Source organism: Oryx dammah, unplaced genomic scaffold, assembly GCF_014754425.2.
Source record: "Oryx dammah isolate SB20612 unplaced genomic scaffold, SCBI_Odam_1.1 HiC_scaffold_4, whole genome shotgun sequence".
Taxonomy (NCBI): domain Eukaryota; kingdom Metazoa; phylum Chordata; class Mammalia; order Artiodactyla; family Bovidae; genus Oryx; species Oryx dammah.
The window spans coordinates 82,681,776-82,701,286 of NW_024070188.1; the positions used below are offsets into that span (position 1 = coordinate 82,681,776).

The 19,511-nt window shown below is 38.4% G+C and overlaps 1 protein-coding gene across 4 annotated transcripts in view; it reads left to right on the forward strand.

Moving 5' to 3' along the window:
- Positions 1-14,353, forward strand: part of LOC120862811 (WT1 associated protein) — a 27,049-nt gene extending 12,696 nt beyond the window's left edge. For 2 of the 4 annotated variants that reach the window (XM_040238919.1, XM_040238918.1), the window contains exons 4-8: positions 1,554-1,612; positions 2,884-3,011; positions 6,505-6,683; positions 11,576-11,730; positions 13,087-14,353. In XM_040238919.1, coding sequence (XP_040094853.1) covers positions 1,554-1,612; positions 2,884-3,011; positions 6,505-6,683; positions 11,576-11,730; positions 13,087-13,670 — 1,105 coding nt within the window. In that variant the 3' untranslated portion in view covers positions 13,671-14,353. Of the gene's footprint in view, positions 1-1,553; positions 1,613-2,883; positions 3,012-6,504; positions 8,340-11,575; positions 11,731-13,086 lie in introns of all 4 variants that reach the window. The other 2 variants (XR_005720852.1, XR_005720853.1) reach the window with 2 other exon arrangements.
- The last annotated feature ends 5,158 nt before the right edge of the window (positions 14,354-19,511 follow it).

Here is a 19,511-nt window from a genome sequence, read left to right on the forward strand (position 1 = left end):
GTGTGTGTGTGTGTGTGTGTGTGTGTGTGTGTGTGTGTGTGTGTGTGAGTGAGTGTGTGTGAGTGTGTGTGTGAGTGAGTGTGCGCGCGCGCTCAGTCGTATCTGACCCCATAGATTGTAGTCCGCCAGGCCTAGATCAACTAGTGTGTGTGTGTGTGTGTGTGTGTGTGTGTGAGTGTGTGAGTGTGTGAGTGTGTGAGTGAGTGTGCGCGCGCGCTCAGTCGTATCTGACCCCATAGATTGTAGTCCGCCAGGCTCCTCTGTCCATGGGATTATCCTGGTGAGAATACTGGATGGGTTGCCATTTCCTTCACCAGAAGATCTTCAGATCTTCCTGACCCAGGGATTGAACTTGAAACTCCTGCATTGGCAGGTGGATTCTTCACCACTGAGCTACCTGGGAAGCCCTGAGAGGTTGTTTTTTTTTTTTTATTGGCTGCACTGAGTCTTTGTTGCTTCAGACAGGCTTTCTCTAGTTGAGGAGAGCGGGGGCTACTCTCTGTTTTGGTACACAGGCTTCTCATTGCAGTGTCTTCTGTCATGTAGAGCACAGGCTCTAGGCGAGTGCAGCACGCGGGTTCTAGAGCGTGAGCTCAGTAGTTGCGGCCCATGGACTTAGTTGCTCTGAGGTGGTGGGATCTTCATGGATCAGGGATCAAACCCATGTCCCCTGCATTGGTAGGCAGATTCCTACCCACTGTGCCACCAGGGAAGTCCTACAGCTTGTATATTGAAGGTAGAGGAGTATAATGAAGAAAGAGCCAGATAGCGTATGGCACTTAATGCAAGTTGTTTCTGCCAATTAGATATGCTTTTGAAAAACAGTGTGTTCTGTTTTTTATAATGTACAAAAAGGACAGACCCCCTTTTTTATTACTTTGAGAGAAATCACATACTACTTTCATGTAAGAGCTGAGATCACCTTCAGTCCCTTAGAATTAGGCACATTTTTAAAATGCCTTTTGTTTGAGGTGGACAGCATATCTGAAAAGTGGTGGTAAGTTTTTCACTCACCTTCTATCATCCAGGCATCATGGTGAACATCAGTGATACACTGTCCTGTATGGTGTGTGATCTGACTCATGGGAACACCTCTTGTTATGTACTCAGCAGAGAACACTTTCCTCTGTTTCCATTTATCTAACGCCTATAAGTTCAAGAAGGAATAATTTTAAAGTGACTAATTTATTGTGGTTTATTATGGGTTAAACTAGATTTATAATTATCTTAAAATAATAAGAGTGTGTGCATGTACACTCATTCATGTCTGACTTTTTGCAGCCCCATGGACTGTAAGTCTGCCAGGCTTCTCTGTCCATGAGATTTTCCAGGCAAAAATACTGAAATGGGTTGCCGTTTCCTACGGCAAGGGATCTTCCTGACCAAGGGATTCTTTACACTGGTGCCACCTGGGAAGCCCCTGTTAAAATGGGAGAGACATTAAAATCCACACAGTGGAATTCTTAGTAAAATGTAAAGTTAATGGATGTGATTTTCTAGTATATTTAGTAAAAGCAGTTTAAACATAACTAATGCGGCTTTATTTTTATTAGGTGGAAACAGTATGAAGCATATGTGCAAGCTTTGGAGGGCAAGTACACAGATCTCAACTGTAAGTTAGAGCTTCAGCTTCCTAAGGACTATGTGAATATTCCCTTTTAGATTGTTGTTATAAGCACAGGATAGTTGGTTTTGCTAGATAATTTTTATTCTAGGATTTTATTAAGGACCTATGTCCAGGCACTGTGTTTGGTGCTAGGAAGTAGAAAGATGAAGGAGATGTGATCTCTTAGTTCACAGTCATTGGAGAAGACTGACATAGAGTAACATGACTTAACAGTAGCATGACTTCAAACTGAACGACAAGGTTCTGAGAGTGCACAGATAGGGAAATTCACAACTACTTGAAACTTTGCTTGATGCAGCCCTTCCACAGAAAAATTTGAAGTGAAGCATGAGTTATTACTCTAGCAGGGGGGAATGTAGAAGCAACCGGTATTACATTTATGATAGCTTAAATTGTAACCGTAGGATATAGCTGTGTGTTTATGGATTTTTCAAAAATCTACTGAAAATAATAAAGTTTATAATTTTAGACCATTTTAGTCTTTGTTACTTTTCACTGAGTTTTAGAGTAACATATTATTTGCGAGTGTAAGAACCAGTACAGTTTTTCAAGTTCAGAAAGGTTAATATTTTAAGATCTCAATTATTGTATAATTACAGTGTAATCCATAGAAGTTGTGAATAGTGTTGTTTAATGGCTGAGTCATGTCTGACTCTTCTGCGACTCCATGGACTGTAGCCCTCCAGGCTCTGTCAGTGAGATTTCCCAGGCAAGAATACTGGAGTGGGTTGCCATTTCCTACTCCAGGAGATCTTCCCAACCCAGGGATTGAACCCACATCGCCTGCATTGGCAGGTGGATTCTTTACCAGTGAGCCAACCAGGGAAACCCCTGTGAAAGCTTAAAATTAATAATTAGCTGTGCAATTATGGGCATGTTTATATTGATTAGGTTAAACAATACTAATCAGGACTTTGTGAATACTTTGTAGTGTAAACAAATGCAAATAATGGAATTTCCTGTCTTTTTTGGAAACAGATTAGACTATAACAGCATAATTCCATCTAGCGTTAAGTGGTTGTAGACAGTTTAACACCACTAACTCTTGAAAAAGCACTCATGATCAAGAATGAAGTTTGTTTTCATAAAAATTTAGTTTAGGATAGAAACTAAAGACTTGAACTTTTTTACCTTGACATTTTTTTAACCATATTTTCCTTGACAAAGGGAGTCAGAACTTTAATTTGGTTAATTCAGTTTGATCTTTCAATTATGTTTCATGATGTTTTGGGATTTTTTTTCCTTTTAATCATCAGCTAATGATGTAACTGGCTTAAGGGAATCTGAAGAAAAACTAAAGCAGCAGCAGCAAGAATCTGCACGCAGGGAAAACATTCTTGTAATGCGACTAGCAACCAAGGAGCAAGAAATGCAAGAGTGTACTGTAAGTGTTTCAGATGTTTTAAGCCTTTATCAGGGTTTGGGTTTTGGTTCACATTATTTTATGTGTTAACTCACATTAAGTTAATTTTAATAATTAATACTAATTATACATGCACATTTTGTTAAGGTAGATATGTTTTGAGCTTCAATGTGCTAAATGTAAAAATCTGATAGATAACTTCTCATCATTGGATTTAAAGTAATTTTTTGTGGCCAAGAAGTCAGAAGTTTAAGTTATTCTCTGAAATCTCTGTAATTTATGAGAATTAATATATTGGTTCATATATCTTTAAGTAACATAATACCTAAGGGTATAAGCACCATTTACTCATTTTACTTGGCAAGCTTTCTTGTTAATTTCTCCTTTGCTGTCTTTACCTCTTTCTACAGAAAACTAAGTATCAACTTCTACTGTGTCTTCTTTTAATTGTTAACACCTTTCATTTGTACTGTTTGCCATGTCTACATATATCTGAAACCTAGTGACATATTTGATCCTTTAACCCTGGTTGAATTTAGACTCAGTTTTGTCTTCAATAGCCTTAGCCCTTGTTTTAGTGTTTGTATATGTAAGTTACATAAGATAGAGGCAGCTCTATCCCTGTTGTTTTTTATTACTTCTTTTTTTTTTTTCATTTTCGGGCCATGCCACGCAGCTTGTGGAATCAGACTTCCCTGATAGCTCAATTGCTAAAGAATCTGCCTGCAATGTAGGAGTCCCCAGTTTGATTCCTGGGTTGGGAGGATCCCCTGGAGAAGGGATGGGCTACCCCCTCGAGTATTCTTGGGCTTCCCTGGTGGCTCAGCTGGTAAAGAATCCGCCTGCAGTGTGGGAGACCTGGGTTCAATCCTGGGTTGGGAAGATCCCCTGGAGAAGGAAAAGGCTACCCACTCCAATATTCTGGCCTGAAGAAGTCCATGGACTATATAGTCGGACACAACTGAGCAACTTTCACTTTAAACCAGGGATTGAACCCAGGCCTCTGCAGTGAAAACGTTGAGTCTTAACCTCTGTGCCACAAAGGAATTGCCTGTTGTTTCTAATCTTAAAAGCTGCAGTTTTCTTGAATAATTTTGTGTAATTTCCGTTTGATGGATAGTTATTAAACTTTAATGCGTACGGCAGTATTCTGGTCATGGGAGGTTAATAATCTGTGGGGCACACTTCTGTTTCTGTTCCTTCTCTCACCAATAAAATGTTCTTTAGGACTTAATCACAGTCTTTATTCTTCCTGTGTCCACATTTGCACAGGTCTTCAGTCCTTTCTTCACTTTTTCAAAATGACTTCTTTACCTGTTACTTTGCTAAAGAAAAGAGTAGCCTCTTTTATTGTATCTTCTCAGTGCTTCTTTTGTTTCTACCAATTACTTTCCACCTTCACTGCCACTGCATTTTTTCTGTAAGGTCATTATATTAAGAAAGTTCTCTTTCTCATCACTTTTATGTCTTCACTTTCCCCAACTTTGGCTTTTAGTGTTCCTTCTTTTGACTTTTATTTTTAACTTGGGTACTTGGTTCAAAGAAGTCTTAACAACATTCTTGTATAAAGGGTTTTGTTTTGTTTTCTGTAACACTCCTCCAATTTTTTTCCTCTTGGGATTTTCATATCTAGTGGTATGAGTAGTACTACTCAAGTGCTGAGTCCCAAAACCAGTTAATTCTTTCTTTTCATGATATTTAGGATTCTAGGTTCAGCCCTTCACTCACTAATAGTTTTAGGTTTCCCTGTTGACACGGCACTGTGCTAGATGCTAACACATGCAAAGGATGGATCTTAACTTCCAGATGTGGGTACCTGGTAGGTAATGTGAGTGGATGGTGCCAGTGATAGTGTCTCACAAAACCAGTGTGTCTTGATTTCTGCCTCTTGAGTCCTCCCTACTCTTGACATCCTAGTCCAGGCACTTCTTAACCACTTAACCCGGACAGTATGTGCTGTTGATTCACCTCAGCGATTCTACAGCCATCCCAAATACACTGGCAGTTTTGATCATTCTATTCCTAATCTAAGCCTTTGGTGCTGCCTCTTCACCCTTCTGTCATCTCAACCTAGATTAAGATTTTTTTTTCCAAGTAGAACCTAACTTACCAGCCACATTTTTTTTTTTTTTTTATAGCTCTTCTCTGCACATCTCAGCCGAAGCACTTACTGATCTTTCAGTTAGAACACAGTGAGGTTTCGCAGAAAGAGCAGCAGGAGCAAAAATCACAAGGAAATGGCAAGCTTATAGTAGCAGATGAGGGCATTTCATTTTGTAAATTTTTAAAATTCCTTAAGCTAAAAGAAAGAAAATTAGTTCTGTTTGCTTGGTGAAGTAGTAATTAAGTATAGCCTAATCCTCTTAGTATATTTGTATCTTTTACTAAATTCATGTTAGACATTAATAGCTGTTTTGGAAATGTTATTTTTAATCCTGTTTAAGGTTTAGAATGGAGTAGGATCTTGAACCAGATCTACTTTGGGTGCAAAGAAAGTGATGCATTTAATGCTGATAAACTGTATTTCCTATTTTAAAACTGTGCTGACAGTACAACCAGAGTTGAAGTTGAAGGTTTCATATATAAGTAGAGGGATTTGGTATGGTGGGAAAAGCCTTAGACTGGGGAGTCAGGAAGCTTGAGAATAAGAATTCTAGTTCCAGTATTGGCATTGAACTAACTGTGTCCTTGAACAATTGGCTTCTTTAATCTCTCAAAACTAAGCAGTTTGGACCAGGTCAGTCACCTTTCAGCTTAACAGTGCTGTGATTCAAATCTGCTTGGAGGGGAAAAAAGTGAATATATGCTTAATTTTGGGTTAAGGTGCTATTTATAAAGGTGTAATGCCAGTTCATGTAAATATGTAAGTACTATGTATTTTTAAATTTGGAAATGCAAATATGTTTTAAGTTGTAATCTTGTACTTGGTATAATGTTAGGGAACAAGTTTCCCAAAAGCACAGATTTGTATGAGTAAATCACTATACTCTTAAATAATTAATATTTTAAGCTTTGCCTTTTTTTCCCCCCAATGGGCATCAACATTTTTAATAAATACAGCAGCGGGGTTTTTTTGCTTGTTTTTTTGTACTGTTTTGATTGCCAACATGTAGTCTCCTTATATTTAAAGTTTCCAAATATGGAATGCAGTCAAATGGCCTTTTTTCCTACGTGGATAACCTTAAATAGTTTTGTGAGTGTTCTTTTTTGTGGGCTTTTTTGCTATGTTTTGGAGGGTTTTTTTGCTGCAAGGCTGGTGGTATCTTACTTCCCTGACCAGGTATTGAAATCAAGCCCTGGCAGTGAGAGCAACTGAGTCCTAACCACTAGATTGCCAGGGAATTCCTAAATAGTTGTTCTTAATTTGTACTTTTTTTTAGAGGATTTTAAGATAGAAGGGAGAGGGGCTTAGTAAGCAAGTTGGTAAACCAGTGAACAGAAAGGGATTTTATCTCATCATCTTAGGTATGTTTCCTTTGATTTGGTAGTAATGGGGTCTTTTTACTTTGCACAGACTCAGATCCAGTACCTCAAGCAAGTCCAGCAGCCTAGCGTTGCACAACTGAGATCAACAATGGTGGACCCAGCGATCAACTTGTTATTCCTAAAAATGAAAAGTGAACTGGAACAGACTAAAGACAAACTGGAACAAGCCCAAAATGAACTGAGTGCCTGGAAGTTTACGCCTGATAGGTAAACAAATCATACTCCCCAGTCAAGACTTCCCTGACAGTCCCACTGCGAGAAAGCTGTGGTGGGACAGCCACGTACTCGTTTCCACACCAAGACTCAGACTTTTTGAGCCAAAAAGCCACATTCTTATACTATCCAGCTTGTAAAGGTTAATGTAAAACTTACCAGATGAACCTTGTGTTTCAGCTTTTTTCTCTTCCCCTTCCCCTTGCTTCAGAGGCCTGATGGCGTCGGACTATTCCGAAGAAGTGGCCACCTCCGAAAAATTCCCCTTCTAGAACATGTAGACACTTGAGAAATGTTTCTGTTTGAAGAAAATAGAGGGAGAAACAGAAGTCTTAAGTCTGTGGCACACTGTGTCTTCAGACAGTTTGGAGGAATGAAAACCTAGAGATTTAAAACCATGAATTGAACATGTAAAATTCCAGTAAATGTAAAGATGGAATATGCATCGCTCTTAACCTTGAGCATAGTGACTTAGAGACACTGTATATCAGTTTTGCCAATAAGACTGTGGACTTCGTGATTGTTGTTGAACTTCTGGGTCACACTCAAATGAGGTGAATTTTGCCTTTAAAGGGTTTATTTGCTAAGAACCAACTTAATAGTCATGAGTGAATCAAATAATAGATGTCAGTACAAGTAGTTCATCTATTTAACCATTTCGTTTGGGGCTCTATATTACTTGATTGAGCCTTAACTCAGTGTGGTTTTACTCAATGATTTGTTCTTTGAATGGTTGCTAATACTGTAGATAATCTTACCGAGGACTGTACAAACATGAAGGTGTGGTGTCAAACTTCAGGTTTTAAACTGTTTGAAGCGTTATAAACATTCATTTCACAACTAGATTGTATAAGGATATTGGCTGTGATGAGACTCACTGCGTTATTTTTTTCAGTAGTGAAATTGATTAAATCCCCATTCCATTCAACAGGCACATGTTGAAAGAGCATTGTCGTTGGTGTTAATGGGGGAATGTGTTCCTTCATTGTATTTGGGCCTTTTGTATTGCACTTTTGATATTAAATTAAATGTGCCTTGAAATAGTTGTTTTTTTTTTTTTTTAAGTTCAAGGATTACTATGATGATTTTGTTGTACTTTTAACATTTTGATTGGGGGGCGCTGTGGAGAGCAGATTGATTCGAAAAAATTGTTGGTGTGCTCTTCAAAGTGAAGGAAAAGGCTCTGTGTCTCATTTTTTAAAGACCTACTTTTTTCCAGCTGGTATCATAAAAAAACAAAGAGACTTGACACTTGTTGCTTTTTGACACCTTGTCCCAGGATATTGCAGTAGAAATTAATGTGGGACAGCTTTACAGGGTGCCTGCCAGAAGATTGGGGACAGAATATATTGGAACTGTGGGCTGGCCTAAGTGAGACATTCTTTGAATTGAAAAAAAAAGTATAGTGATCATTTCTAGCAAATTCATTTGCTCATTTAGATAAATGAGGCATTATTTTCTTCATGCTTCCATCCAATCCTGGAGGTGAATTTTTTCGTCAGATCATTCTATAAGTCACCAATTCGAATTTTCACTTGGTGATAATGGAGTCTAAGATGAGTGAAGATAAAATGTTCCAGATTTTCCCAGCGTTTAAGTGCAGTTTTAACAAGGGTGACTTAAGTTCTCTCTTAATCATTCCAATCAATTGTAAGTATCTCGTATGTCTGTACTTGAGGGAACTGATTGTGGGGCAGAGGGCGGGTTGAAGAAGTGGTTTGTGTGACTTCACAGCAAGAAATCCGCTTCTAAGATTCTCACTGTGGGGGTTGGAGGGTAAGTAACCACATCTGTTTGAAATTAGCTTATTGTACCCTAATTAAGGCTTTTTGTATATATTTTATGCCATTAAAGATCACAGTAGAAATGGGCTACTTATTTTCAGTAGGTCAAGAGATAATTCATAAAAGGTATTATGTACTCAAATTTAGCCAAGCATTTTTCTTTTGCCACTTAAGTAAGAGTCACATTGAGGTGGGTTTTTTTCTTCTTATTGTTAAAAAACGTTTAATTAATAAGATAACACATGCTCATGTATACGATTGAAACAGCGTAAAGCAAAGTAGAGGTGTAAAATAAGTTTTACTCCTGGGTGACCTTCCCCTTCCCCTTTCTATTCCCCAGGAATAGTGACCATTTTTAAATTTCTTGGGTATCAAGATAATTTGTATGCATACACAGTAATTATATGTGTATTGGTTTTAAACAAATGCGGACATGCATATGTACATATAGATGATTGGTAGCGTGGCTTTCCCCAGGCCCCCTTTATCCTTGGACTTTTTCTCCATTTTTTAGTATATTTAGGTTACTTACCATTTTTAATGGTTGTATAATATTTTCATTGTATTATTTTAACCACCTATAAATGGGATTTTGTAAAAAGTGAATTATAAGCTAGAGTTCATTGGGTGGTACAACTACATCATTAATTTGAAACAAACAGTGCTCAGTCAATACTCTGTCTGCAATAATTCAAATAGAATGGGTTGTGTGGGTTTTGTTTTTCACTTTTTCATTGTTTAAATTTTGAGAGAGAATGATCCCCTGAATTATGTTGTCCACTTTAGTTAAAATATTTCATACCCTGATAGTGTGTATATTTTAGAATAGTTAAGGGAGATGTTGCAGAATTTTGACAGTTTTCAGTTTGCATTTATAAACAGTTGTGTGTGTATACCTTCAGAATACCCTCATCCCTTCCCCTTGATAACAAAGCAGTGTACAGTGTCCATTCCTTCTCTTAAATTACTTACTATTTTCTTTGTGAGTTATTTGATTTTTAGCAATAGGTTAGAATATTTTTTAATTAAAAAAAAATTACTCCAGAGCCAAGTTCCTTGAAATTGGATTCTTACCATTTTTTGTGATAAAATGAACACAACACAAATTTTATACAACAGTAAAGTGGCATAAAATTAAAGAATGTTTAAAGAAAAGATTCAGTGAAGATTTGTTTTAATCATTTTAGAAGTGATACGATTATTTTAGAACATTTATTAAAAGGCGTGACTTCATAATGAAATAATTTTTTCATTAGAATTTGATACTTTCTATGAGGTTAAGTCAGGTCACAAATTGCTCTATTGATTTTACAATTGTGTTTAAAAAATTGATATAAAAGATTTCTCAGGTTAGTTGGTAAAGTGATGTTTTCACAAGAAAGCAGAGTTGGGGGAAGCATAGGCAGTGAAGTGGAAGGAAGGCCACTGTCTCTGATGATAGTGCCTGTTTCTTAATTCCTCGTTTGGTTTCTAAACTCTTATTCAGTAGAGGCTAAAGTCTGAGGATGCTAATAGGAAATACAGGAAATCTGGAGCTGTAATGACAACAAACAGATAGCAGCCGATAAAGTTGCCATGTTATGAGAGAACCCTTCCCACATGCTAACTGGTTTTCATATGAGGCTTCTTTGTGCAATAGTAAGCCAGGTTTTGGGCTTCCCTGGTGGCTCAATGGTAAAGAATCCTCTGCCAATGCAAGAGATGCGGATTCGATCCCTGGGTGGGGAAGATCCCCTGAAGAAGGAAATGGCAACCCACTCCAGCTTTCTCGCCTGGAAAATCCCATGGACAGGGGAGCCTCGTGGGCTATAGTCCATGGGGTCACAAAAGAGTCAGATACGGCTTAGTGACTAAACACCACCAACAACCACCACCAGGTTTTACTTCAGATTTGTGTAAGGAAAATATATCACAAACTTTCACTTGAATCACATTGGGTTAAAACGTGCTATTGATAAAAGAACCTTGCATCACAAACCCCAATAACAGTGTCTCAGTAAAACTTGACTGCTTTTGTTTAGTGTCAGCATTAACAATAGAAATGATCACTTTTTTGAAGAGTTCTGATTTAAGCATACAATTGTGATGTTACCTTAGAGACTCGGAAAGGGACAGTTTGATATTCTTACCATAAAGTTGAGAATGATCTTACTGATTAAAATTTTTTTTGCTGACACTATTCTTTTAATGGGCTTTGATTTGCCCGATACATTACTTCACAATGCATCTTCTCCTTATTAGTAATATATAGAGGGTGAACCTTGATTGATTTTTGCAATTGCTGTATATTTGTATGTAGAAAGTATGGCAGTCCTAATTTGGCAGATATTCACATATTTGCATTATTTATGCTAAGTAACCCCAATCTTATTTTTGTGTCCTAATTAAGGATAATCTTTTCAACATGAATAAAATCTTCACCGTATATCACATTAAAATTTCAAAAACTTATATCCCAGTTTAAGACAGCTCAAATATATATATATATTGTGTAAAGTTAATTGAGGGATTGATAAATAGAAATAGTCTTGAGTCTTTTTAAAAACAATTACTGAACAGGCCTCCCGTAATGCAATAAACGTTCTTGTGGGAACTGCCTATTAAGAGGTATCCTTAAAAACACTGGTCTAGCAAAAATTTACTCTCATTTGTGTATTTATAGGTACTGATTTTATATATTAGGTAGAAGTTTACATTTTGGGTTGATGTTGCATTTACCCTTTCAAGAACTTTTCTGTTTCATAAAGCTAAGTATTAATATTGATATATTTGAAATGTGTGTCAAATAACTGGCCTGTTTCTATTTCAAATTATAATTTGGGATAAAAGTAGATTTCAGAATCAATTATAATGTAATAGAAACAGAAAGTAGTCACTTAGGTACTTTTTCTTCAGGTTTTATCTTTGCCGCTGTATTGGCAAAATACTGAAATGTACAAGATGGATGTGTCCGGAAAAGAAGATGGTAATTGTAGGCAGGCATCTGCTGTGACATAGAGTTATATTCTGTATGTGTTATATCTGTTGCTGTAATAATTTCAAACAAAGAAGGTTGTCAAGAATTTGTCTTCATTTTGTGATGAATGGCTCTTTCCTTTGCAGCCAAACAGGCAAAAAGTTAATGGCGAAGTGTCGAATGCTTATCCAGGAGAATCAAGAGCTTGGAAGGCAGCTGTCCCAGGGACGTATTGCACAACTTGAAGCAGAGTTGGCTTTACAGAAGAAATATAGTGAGGAGCTTAAAAGCAGTCAGGATGGTAAGGGGTTTTTTGAAAAGTTTGGTTAACTTTGCCCTGGCTTTAAAATACTGCCAGGCATGAGTATTATAGATTAGAGTCTGTATATGCTAATCGCTACCAATGGTTCTATGAAGTTATAAGTGAAATATTTCCAGTTGAGTCAACAAACGAAGCTATTTAATTTAGTGGTGGTTCCTCCCTCCCCCCTAGTTGTGCAAATTTTATAAGTTTTTGATTTTTTAGGCTTGGGGTTTGGAAAGACAGGAGGGCTTTTGTATTAATAAGGGATTACGTAGCTATATAAATTTATATTCAGTGCTTAAAAGGATATTCAGTGCTTAATATCTTCACTTAACTGATTTCTCTTAAGTGTAGATCTTGGAAATATTTGGCCATGTCCAGGGATCTAAAAATACATAATTGATTGTGGAAGAATTCCCTAGTGGTCCAGTGTTGTGGAGTCAGTGCTTTCAGCTCCTGGGCCAGGTTCCATCCCTGGTCAAGTAACTCAAGTTCCTGCAAGCTGCGAGGCATGGCCAAAAATAAGAAATAAATACAGAGTTTCTGTTTAGTGAATAAGGTGTAATATTTATTTGCCCAAAGAAATGGAACTTGTCAGCCACCATGCTGGTCTAGTAGAGCTGCATACATGCTCTTTCTCCTTTGTGAAGAAAATTAGTAAGAAAAACACCCAATCTCTCTAAAGATTAAATTAATTGCAACTTTGCAGTTAATTGCAAAGAAGGTTAGTAGTCAATATCTTTAAAACTGCCTCTTCAAAGTGGTGGTTTTTAGCTCTTACTATTTGTAAATACAGTAAATAGGAGTCTTTTTGTATAGTAGTGAAGGAACTCCCTCACCCCAAGACCTTTTTAGAACATAGACGTCTGTATTTTTATCAGTTTCAAGAGTTATTTTTTCTGAATTTTGTTCTTGAATGTGAAATAATCTTTGCTGACAGCATGGCTTCTTTGGAGTGTTGGAATCAAGGGCTTCCCCAGGGACTACACCTGCTGTGGAGCTGAACATTGGCTAGGAGGGTGAGGAGTAAGGGGCCAGGCTTGTGGGCCCATAGGCAAACAAACATGGAACACATTTTGTGGGCTGTAACCAGTTTTATGTGGCCAGATAGTTTGGATCATTGTAAACTTGGTTGCTTTTATATATTCAGGCTTTTGCTTTCTCTCACAAATAAACTTGTTGAATGGCTAATTTAAAATTCCAAGCAAAATTTTGAAATAGTCTCTTGTGATTTTAGAATTGTATTTGTTTACTTAAAAATTTATTGACTGCCTAGCTTTGTGCAGGCACTAAGAAGTATTTTTAAATATATTGTAAGAGATATTAAAGTAGGTTTGACTCTCCTTTGCACAGAACTGAATGACTTCATCATTCAACTTGACGAAGAAGTAGAGGGTATGCAGAGTACCATTCTAGTTCTTCAGCAACAACTGAAGGAGACACGCCAGCAGTTGGCTCAGTACCAACAGCAGCAGTCTCAAGCCCCAGGCCCGAGTACCAGCAGGACTACATCTTCTGAGCCTGTAGGACAGGCAGAGGCCACAGGTAAAGACTGCAGTCGTCTGGCCAACGGACCAAGTAATGGCAGTTCCTCCCGGCAGAGGACGTCTGGGTCTGGATTTCACAGGGAGGGGGACACAGCCGAAGATGACTTTCCTCCTTCTCCAGGGAATGGGAATAAGGCCTCCAGCAGCTCAGAGGAGAGAACTGGCAGAGGAGGTAGTAGTTACGTAAACCAACTCAGTGCGGGGTATGAAAGCGTAGACTCTCCCACGGGCAGTGAAAACTCTCTCACACACCACTCAAATGACACAGACTCCAGTCATGACCCGCAAGAGGAGAAAAGCGTGAGTGGGAAAGGCAACCGAACTGCGGCTTCCCGCCACGTGCAGAATGGCCTGGACTCAAGTGTAAGTGTACAGGGCTCCGTTTTGTAAAACAAAAAAATTTCCAGCAAATTTTTATACAGTGTCATTTAATTTGGAAGAGGATACTGTCCAGTTAACGCATACTTTTGTCACAATTTGCCTTTTTTGTGGGTGGTTTTTTTTTCTTTTCTTTTCTTTTTTTTTTTTCCTTTTTTCTTTGCTTCAATACCTCTGCCACTTTGGAAATTGTAACAGTTAATTACTTTGAATGTTGCTAAAAGGACATTTTGTGTAGGGTCAGGTTATTTTTATATGAGTTAATGTGAAGTTGTAAATGGAACTCTTTCCTTAAAGTATAACACAGTGATGTCTGTGTGAATCTTTGTCTACCCTAGAACCTGTGCTGTGTGAGGGCATTCTTACTCATGCTGTTACTATGCTTATACACCATTCAGACTTGTCAGAGTAGATGTGGGTTTATGACTGCCAAGTTTGCCCAGTACAGTAGTTTTATCACTAAAAGCTGGACTTGTTGAAGGAGTCCTGTAGTAGTTTCAGTGTTAGATCCAGTTTTTCCCACCACACATCTGTGCATTTTCTCTTTAGGTGATTGAATGTTTAAGGAGCTTGTGTGCGTAGTTACTCAGTTTCTATGAATTGTTGTATCCTGTTAATGCATATTGCTCTGTGACTCCAGTATATCTTACCTGTACTGACCAAACTTAAATAAAGATTTTTATTGTAACTCCTTACATTAGTTGTTTTTTTTGTTTGTGTGTGTGTGTGTGTTTAGCATTTGTCATTAATTCTCATTGAATAGCTGACTGTCTACTCCATTTTTCCACATACCACAAAGGTGGAACTTAAGTCCATGCATAAATTTAATTGTGCACTTTGTTTTTTTCCTGCCTTATACGGATAATTGTTAAAATATTTGAAAATTCAGAAAAGTTTAAAGAAGGAAATAGTCACCAAGTATTTGTTAGGTTATAATTGAAAAAGTAGGCTTTGTGAAATGATTTCAGGTAATAAGTTATTGTGTAGTCAGTGATGTTTTAAAATCTTGTCCATTTATATGGATTTGTACTAATAACATCTGCTAATATTATATAATAACAGTATGGAGTGTTAGAATGAAGGCAAAATGTTTTAAAGAGGTAAGACAGTTTGCTTCATTTCCTGTCACGTTTTAAACATTAAGTATCAAGGTCCAGTTGGGGGTGGGAGGTTAATCTCAAGAAGGAGGGGATATATGTATACTTGGGATATATGTATACTTAATAGCTAATTCATGTACACCAGAAACCAATACAAATTGTAAAGCAATTATTCTCCAATTAAAGTATCAAGGTCTGTGGAATGGAATGTCTCTAAAATAGCTTTTCATACCTGTGGTTAAGATGAAGTATGATTTTTGCTAAAAGCAAAATATTTTGTTTTATATTTTATCTGTAAATATAATGAGGGAACCTCAGATGGAGAGTTAACGACATTTGAAACTGAGGAACAACTTGAAAATAACTCCTTTGGTTTTGCTTAACTGGCATACAAATATATCTGGTCTTCATGGTGTAGTAAAATACTGAACTTGTCTTTTGATTAATCTTTTGTGCAGTCTTCAAGTGTTGAATAAGATCCTACACAATTTTAAATGAATTTGCTTATACACATTTTGGTATGTACTGAAATAACTATTTCCTTGGTGTATTAAGTACTGTGGACTTTGGCTTTAATTGTATATACTTTTAACTTGCTGAATTTAAACAAACGGAATTTCTCTTCCTTTTTGTGGTATGTAATCATTGGTGTGTGCAGGAAGAAATTTTTCAACTAGTGATAGAATTGAATGACTAAATTTAATAGGCCTATTATGTATCATTACCAATTTTCAGATTTCTGTTGAATCTGCATTAATGGATGAATGACTTGGCCAGAGAGAACTCAAGGTTGTTCAGTTGGTATTTTTCATTTCTGGAGTTGGATGCTTTATTTGCCTGGTGTGCCTGATTAAAGAGATGGTGAATCATAATGGAGGTTGAGAGTGACCTAGATTTTAATGGGTTTGAATCCTGGCTTTACCATTTATCTACTTCATGACTTGAGTGAACTACTTTATCTCTGTGGCTCCAGTGTTTCCCGGTAAAGAGCAATAAATGAGTTAATACATGTAATGTGCTCTCAACAGCACCAAGCATCTAGTGACTGCTCACTAAATGTTCACATGACTATTACCTTGAAGTTCCAGTCCTGATAACAGACCATTTCCTTTGGTCATACTCCACATAGAAATTTTTATTGTTTGGGTAGTTTCCACTGATGGAACAGGACAGTAGCTTTAACGTATTGTATCTTGGAGGGAAAAGTCAAAAGCTGCCTGTGTTTATTATTTCATTCCTGCGTTTCAAGCATCTTACTTTTTAATGCTGGACAAGTGCAGGTGCCTAAGCATTCTTGAAAATGGAGAACCCAGCTTTTGGCAAAAAGCTTGCCGAGTACTGCCAAAGAAGGGTAATTTATGGGCAGACAACTTAGTTAAAGCCCAAGATAAGAAAGTTTCTGTTCCTCTACTTGAACATTATTTTCAGAGTGTTTACTATGAGGGTAGCAAAAAAAAAAAAAAAGGTCTTCACATTTTTTGACATGTTTTAAGTACTTAGATGCCAGAAACTGACAGGTATTTTATATGCATTATAATTTTTATCATCAATCCATGAGACAGGCACTTGTTATCCCCACCTACACAGTAGTAAATGTGCTTGGGGTCCTGTAAAAAGCAAAGGGTTGGCAAACGTTCGAGCTGCCCTTGAGGTGCTGTTATTAAAGCTGTCTGGACATGTCAACCTCAAAACTGGCCGCTGACCCAGCTCTGATGCCAAGAGCTGATTCTTGACACTGCCATTCTGCTTCCCTTCATCCTCTAGAGTAAGGAGAACAGTGTACCTGAGCTTCTAAGGAGGACACTTGACCAGCTGCCTGGATGGTCACTGTGGTAAGCGGGTTGGAAACAGTCCCTAAACGGCAATGCAGTATGGGAAAAATGCAAACCATGATTCTGAGCACATAGTTCAAGAGGCTAGCTAAGGTGAGAAGGCTTAGTTACTCTCAGAAGTAGTTAATTTTAGCCCTTGAAGGAAATGGTACTAACTAGTTTGTGGACCAAAGGATTGAGACTATTTCACAGCATCTGAAATTACTAGGGGATATACCAGTTGCCATCTCTTCACAGAAGATTTAGTGGGTACCACTGCTGGGACGATTTTAATGAGAAAAAAATGTAAAAGTGCTTGTTACGTAGGGCTCACTAGACTAGTTCTCTTGACCTCTCAGCTGTTTGATGCAACAGAGCACTCAGGTTTCTGGGACACTTTTGCAAACATAACGTAAAGTCATTCTGGCAGTTTTCTCTCAGATGTTTCTTACTGCTCATGAATAGCGTTTGTTCCCTGTGCCCAACCATTGCCTACTGCTCTTCTCTGCTGCCACTTCCCTATCTGGCCCATATATAGCTTTGGGATAGACAGAACTGTGAGGACTCCCCTGAGGATAGATGCTGAGTGGCCACTCAACAAAATTTGTCTTCTCAACTTTTGCTGTTAGGTTGGTGGGTTCTGAATAGAGCCTCCAGGTGGGAAACAAGTGGGTACATTCCTTGCATTCAGAAGAATATAGTCATGCAGATGTATAAGGCCCTGGGCTTAAAGAATGTATTAGTATTCATTTATATTTAATTATATGTGCCGGGGCTGTGCATAAGGCAGTACAGCAAGATCTTGCGAAGACAGAAGTAGGAAGTTTAATACAGTAAGTAGAAAGACAAAGATAGAACATGCTCAGAGGTACTAAATGGGAAGTCTTCCTGGAGGAAGAGGTGTCTAAGTGGAGTGCTACAGGGTAGGCTGGTAAACAGAAACTCAGATTTGAATATAGATAGAATAAAGAAGAGGTGGGTAAAATGGGTTTGGTTTAGGCATGTTAAATTTGATGTGCTTATGGCAAATTTTCACAGGGTCTGTCAGCTCAGAAGACAAATTAAGAGACTTCCAAGCAGTCAGTAAAGGGGCAAAGTAAGCCTGGCTGAGAGTGGCCAGAGATGTAAGGGGACGCTGGTATAGAACAAAGCGTGAAATCGAAGGACAGTTTCCTTTAATTCCTTAGAGACTCATGTTTCAGGACAGAACACATTCCAGTCAGAAGACTGCTGATTCCATCAGGATTCCAGACACAGGATTCTCCTGACCACCGTTATCCAAGCATTTCCTTCTCCACAGGGCCTGTGCTTTAGGGCATATCTCTGCAACGTCTTAATGTGGGTTCCCAGGACCTAATGAATTTTCAATCTACTTGAAAGGTCTTCAGGAGGATCCCCTCTGTCTTGTCAACAGTTTTCCCTCCACAACCTGTAACTAAATTTTCTTCCTCCAGTGTTCTCAACAAGTTGCACTGCCTGCCTGGAAACTCTTTGCTTCCTAGTATATTAGGCATTTCTCTCTGATTTACTGCAGAGTAACTTCATTCTAGGGAGTCAGCCTGGATGAATCAGGATGCTTTCAGTTACATTTAACAGAACAGCTTACCTAACTAAGACGGGCTTAAACAATAGTATGCGTTAGTCGTTCAGTCGTGTCTGACTCTTTGCAACCAAATGGACTATAGCCTGCCAGGCTCCTCTGTGGGATTTCCCAGGCAAGAATACTGGAATAGGGTTGTCATCCCCTTCTCCAGGGGATCTTCCCAACCCAGGGACTGAACCTAGGTCTCCTGCATTGCAGGCAGATTCTTTACCAGCTGAGCCATTATGGAAGCCAGGACTTAAACAATAAGGAAGACTTTTCTCACACGGTTAGAAAATCAGAGGTTGAGTGAAGACTGGAGTTGCTCTCAAAGATGTCCTCCAAAGGCCATAGTTCTGTTCATCTCTGCTCAGATGTCTTCGGAGAGTTGGCCTTGCAATCACGCTGGCTCTTCTCTTGATCAAAAGGTGGGTGCAGCAGTTCCAGGCTTCACACCCAGACACCATAATGTCCACAGGGAGAAAGGATCCATCTCAGTCTCTCAGAAGTGAGAATACCTTTCCCAGAGCGACCCAGCAAGTTTCCTTTCACATTTTTGTGGCTGAGATTAGGCCACTGTACATTCCAAAACCACTGGCCAGGGCTAAAACTATTTAGAGTAAAATGAATGTTTAGGATCCAATCACTATGAAACTGGGCTCATGGGAAAAAGGTGAAAAATATCATCTTTTTTTTTTTAAATAGTTTAAACAGGATAAGTCTTTTCAGCTTGGAAATTCCAGCCATCACTGATTACCCCACCAGTACCCTTTACTCAAACACCTTGTCAATACAGAAAATTAATGGTGGTTTAGTGTTAATCATTACACAAATACTTGTAAAACTCCGCATCTATTGCCAACTCTAACCTCTTTGTATGCAACCCTTGGGCATGGGTAAAGCTCTCGGATAATACCATGAAAAATGCATTAATATCTATTTGACAAGCATTAAGTAAGCCCTTATCGTGTGTTCAACACTGTTCTATTGCTAGAGAGAATAAGACAAAGCAAGACTTCTCTCTGGGAGACTAAATTTTTGGAGTGAGTCCAGGGCAAAATCGCCAGAGCTGAGGCTGGAAAGCGGGGCCAGGTACTGAGGTTCCTAGAACTCTGAAGGATTTTGAACTTTGCCCAACAAGGGATAGGAAGTTGGAAAGGGTTTAAAACAGATGTCATCCAACTGTTGTTATTGTACATGCTCCTTGCCTTTCAGACTGTCTACACGGTCAACTAGGGGAAATCCTTTTGATCTGTGGGGCAGAAATACTTTGTTCACACACTCGCTGCTATGGTTGATTCTCCAGGATAAGAAAGGCAAGGGGGCCAACCCCACAGAAGGGCACGGAGTCCTCCCACTG